General features: G+C 39.9%; 1 protein-coding gene across 2 annotated transcripts in view; it reads right to left on the reverse strand.

Moving 5' to 3' along the window:
* LOC138045970 (telomerase-binding protein EST1A-like) overlaps positions 1–2373 on the reverse strand; it is a 33964-nt gene extending 31591 nt beyond the window's left edge. For both annotated transcript variants that reach the window (XM_068892623.1, XM_068892622.1), the window contains exon 1: positions 944–2373. In XM_068892623.1, the coding sequence (XP_068748724.1) occupies positions 944–2359 (1416 nt within the window). In that variant the 5' untranslated portion in view covers positions 2360–2373. The remainder of the gene's footprint in view (positions 1–943) is intronic.
* Positions 2374–5000: the final 2627 nt, after the last annotated feature.

The following is a 5000-nucleotide window of genomic DNA, read 5'->3' on the forward strand; positions in this document are numbered from 1 at the left end:
TGACCAACTAGTTGGATTTTACTAAAACAATTATTCCTCTCGCCCTCATGGCCTCTGAGTCAATAGCCCATTCGGCCTTCGGCCTCATGGGCTATTGACTCAGAGCCCATTCGGGCTCGAAGAATAATTGTTAAATATCTTATAATAATCCTCATTCTCAATTTATGGTCTACTTGACACTATTTGGAAATTTTGAGGAGAATTTACATACTGATTATTACTGGGAGTCAGGGGGTAAGCCCTTTCCCCCTGGAGGAGTTCCCCCTTAACAAGTAATAATTTTCGTAGATGACATGCCCACAGATTGGAGCATATAGTGATAATATATATAATACAGGGCTCGAAATTGAGACCAATACAGTTGCATTTAGAACTGAATTATTCCCATTTGCAACTAAAATACCAGGAGGAGTCACGAATTTGCAACTTCTTCTCACCTCCCTTCACTATTACTAAATAAAAGGGTTAGCTGTTGCGACTTCGCTGCTACTTTCGCAAAAAATAAATTGAAAAACACTTAGCTTCTTGTTGTGAATTGAACTGTTTCCAATCTGAAAATGTGGGGCAAAATTGTAGTGTTATTTAGCCGCAAATTGTTACAGTGTACATGCACGTGCACAAGGCCATTCCCTAAAAACTCTGCCATTTCAGTGCTTTCTTTAAACACGTATTTAAGGCTCGTACTTTGTTTTGCTAAACTGCATGCAACACAATACAGTACAATTTCCCCTGATTACATTTCATACACTTTGCAACTAAATTTTAATATCTTGCCATAAAATTTCAACTGGAATTTCTTTTGTATTAAGAACAATGATAATAATATAATATCATCATCATCATCTGTTGCGGTTCAAATTTCTTTTTGGTTTAAAAATTTCAACCATAACATATTCACTTTATTATAAAGAATGTTATCACTCTTATTTTGTACTGTATTTACCTTTTTTCCCAGGTTTTCAGCTTTTCTTGGTTGGTTGACCACATCTTGAATGGAGAATTCATATCCCTTCTGTAATAAATCCAATAGGTTTTTATAAAACTTCTCAGCACTTGCAAGAAAGTCCTTCAAACAGTCACTGATTTCATCAGGAGAGAGCACTTGCGTTCGGTCAGCATAGCCCAAAAAGAGCTTCCTGTATTTCCGCATTGTTTCAATAATTTTATAAAACCCATTTCTCCAAAGGTTTTGATCAACGTCCTGATGAATGGCAAAGGATAAATCAAGCATCATAATCCCTTTGTATGCCTCCTGAATTTCTTTGCTGAGAGAGTTAATTTTCTCAAAAGCAGCCTTGTCAAGTATGTCTCTAGATAGCAAGCTATTCAACGATGTTTCTTTTGGCAAAACAATTTTCAGAAGTTTTTGAGCTCTTTGCAGATGCAATGACTTCACCTTCTTTTCAACTTTAGCATGGGAATTGCCAGTATATCCTAATTTACTATCTTTGTATGTGTTCTCTGTATTTTCATATCCAGAACAGTTATCAGTGTGAGCATCAGCCACACTACTTTTCTCCACTGTGCTAAAATTGTCATTTATAATCGTAGTTTCACTTGATTGAAAATCACTCTCTTCATTTTTAACATTGCTTTCCTCATCTTTTCTCTGTACAGAAAGGAAATTGTAATTGTCGGCCCTGTTCAAGTATCTCTCGTGGGCGCTTTCATTCAGCATATCCCTCTCAGCGGATTCATTCCCATTTAAAAGTTCTCTGTCTTCAAGTTTTTCATTAAAATCAAAGCCTTGAGGTAATTTGATAATACCCCTTGGTTTGCTAAATTCTTGTTTTGGTTCGTCAAAAGCACCACCAGAGGAATTAGAAAACTTCAAAACTCCCCCAGTTCGAGCTCTCAGATCCAAATCGTACTCTTCCTGGCCTGTTTCATCCTTACTGAGTTCGTTGTGTTCTACAAAACTGTTCTCGTGCTTATTTTCGCTGGGTTTTTGCTTATTGCTTTTGTTGACCTTAGTAACTACATTATTGCCAGAATGAACTGCTTTGACATTTTCTTTGCCACTAGCCAACTTTCCCCTGTGTTTCGACTCTGACGACTTGTGCTTCTTGACATCATCTTTCGTCACTTTTTCTTCACCTTTCGCGATTTTTTTCCTATCACCGTCGTCTCTCCCTTTGTCTTTTTTCTCTGAATTCGAACTCTCGCTGGCGTCAGGTGAATCACTCTTGTCAACTTGATTCGCCGCTTTAGGATCCTTTTCCTTCGTTTTTTCGTGATGCTTTTTCTTTGAATGCTTTCTTTCTCTCTTCTTATCTATTTCATCTGCATAAGCTACCAGTTCGTCGTACGTAATCCGCAACAAAACCGGCGAGACTTTGCCGCCTGAAGAAGCCGCCATATTGGAGCATGCTGGTAACCAGGAACCAGGCTGACGCGGAGATCCTTTCATTTTCGCGCCCACTCCACTTGAAGTCACTGGAGTGAAGGAACTGTTTTTCAACGAATCCTTTTACTTTGTTCGTAAAAATGATAAATCTCCAATCGTCCATTTATCTTGAATATAACAGTTCAAAGGAATATCTTTGCTCTTCGTTGGCTATTCATCATATTTCGACGTCTCTACTGGCTCTATTGCCCTGAGCTAATCTGGTCAGGGAAGCTCATGGCATTGACAGCGAGATAAATAAACAAAATGAAAACAAATAACTAAATAAAACAAGTAAAATTACAATCGACAACACATTAAATTTTTACAAATACTTGAATGGAACACAGCAACGGAATCAGCACATACGGAAACAGGAGACAAAGCGTTCCAAGTGGGAACAGTTCTTACGAAAAAATAATACTTGTGCGCGTTAATGGCAGATGAGTAACACTAGGACTGGAATGGGTGCTGTCAAGAGAAAATGAGGGGACAGAGAAGGAGGCTCCCTGTCCAGCCCTTGGGATGTGTCATGTCCACGAAAGTTATTTTTAGACGAGCGGAAGTCTTCCGAGACGTCCGCATGCAGGCCAACCTCGGTCCGATGTTTGAAAGAAAATATATATTCATCAGCCTTCCACGTGCACCATCATTTTCTCTTTTCACTAAGAACCTGAGCGCGAAGCAAGACTGCATGCGGACGTCTCGGAAGACAGACTTTCCCTAGAACAAAGACTTCCGCTCGTCTAAAAATAACTTTCGTGGACATAACATATCCTGGCCAACGCCTTGAGCCTCCCTCTCTGTCCCCTCATTTTCTCTTGGTGCTGTGCACGACCTCGGGTCAAATAGGGACAGTGCACCTCGCTAGGTCGTTTGGGAAAGATATCCGTACATTTCCTGTCTTTATCTTTAAACACATTGTCAAATCGGTGATCTTCCTACCGTACGTGTCTCAAGATCTTGCTAACCCAAGTTCGATAACATTGTATTAAGCCTACTGGAACGACAGTAATCGTTGCAAACAAAGCGGATTCAACACAGATAATGTCTTTTTGTGTATATGGACTCCAAGCGAGGGAGCCGTACTAGCATACAGGGTGGACCAGGGACAAATAGGCCCGTTCCTTGACAACAGCGTAACAAGGGGAGAAGTTCCTTTGGAGTACGCCTAAAATCTTATTCACTTTCTTTTTCACCTCCACAGCCTGCTTTGTCCAATTGAGGGAATTAGTGATGTAGACCCCTAAGTATTTCTGGAACGTAACTCCCTCTAGGGGAGTGTTACACAGCGTGTACGGCAATGACGATGGCTGACGCTTAAGGGTGATGGACATGATATAGCATTTACTAGGGGCGAAGTTTTAGAGCGGTTTTTCAATTGAGTGTCGAAAGTAATTAGTGAATTGCTTTGGTTTTGCAATTACTTCACTCAGTGATTGGTTCAAAGTTCTCTCGCCACTTTTTCAACCAATCACAACGGAAACCAAAACCAATCGTGGCTCGGTCGTGCATATTTTCCCGCGCTTTGTGTCGCCTAGGTGTAATTACTTCGAGTTTCCATTGGTTGACTGGATTGTCTCCGTCCTTTTTTATTGGCCAAAGTAGTTACTTTGGTTTTGTTTTTACGACACTCGATTGAAACTCGCTCTATATAGTGTCTTCTCTAACAACAATCTTTTAACCTTAGCCTCTCACCGGGTTCTTTCGAAATCACGGCGGAAAAATTACATTGATAGCTTCGTCAGAGCCTAGCTAAGGCATCTGGGTGGTTTTTTTGTTTTATGGCAAAACATGGAAATCGTAAAAGATATTCATGTTAAAACTAATTAAGAAGGTGAGCTTCTGATTCTGTTTCGTAAACATCATTACATGTCATTAATTAACATCGCATATGTAACTTCGGGCGTTAACTTGTTTTCGACTCTCAATATGGAGGTTTTGCACGGCAGCCATGTTGCATGGCAGGAACAATAGATCCTTTTTCCTATGGGAACAAATGTTCTTTCTGCAAAACATTTTCATTGTTCCTACTTTTTGCGTAGAATAACTTTTTAGAATGATATTCTGGTCTCTGAAATGATACTTTTTGATTAGGAGGCAAAAAATTCATGACTTTTGGCGACGCGTAAGCTTGCAGCAGGTTATCATTTAGAGGCGCCCCTCAACCAATTTTTTTCATATTTGGAAAGTAAAATTTAGAAGAACGTCAATCAAATGTTTCCACGACGATACTCCTGTTCTCTTGGGGGCAGTTGAATTCGTCATGGAAACATTTGAATGACATCCACCTAAATTTTATTTTCGAATTTGAAGGGTGCGTGTTACTGATAACCGCTGTAATACGTGATCGCTTTTGCCTGCATTCCTTTCATCAAATAGCTAAACACAATCATAAGCTATTCGCGGAAAATCGGTATCTCTGTAATTTGAAAGGGTGAATGTTAAACAGGGGAGAATGGATCTTTGTAATGAATGAAAATCCCTGTGTTTTGCACGACAATAATGCGACTGTTTATCTTGAGCCGCGAGAGAACCGCGAAGCGTTGAAGACGAGTCCCAAAGCGACGAGAAGAGAAAAACCACCGGTTACCTTGGACTTGAATCTCACTTT

Source organism: Montipora capricornis, chromosome 4, assembly GCF_036669925.1.
Source record: "Montipora capricornis isolate CH-2021 chromosome 4, ASM3666992v2, whole genome shotgun sequence".
In the NCBI taxonomy this organism is placed as follows: Eukaryota; Metazoa; Cnidaria; class Anthozoa; order Scleractinia; family Acroporidae; genus Montipora; species Montipora capricornis.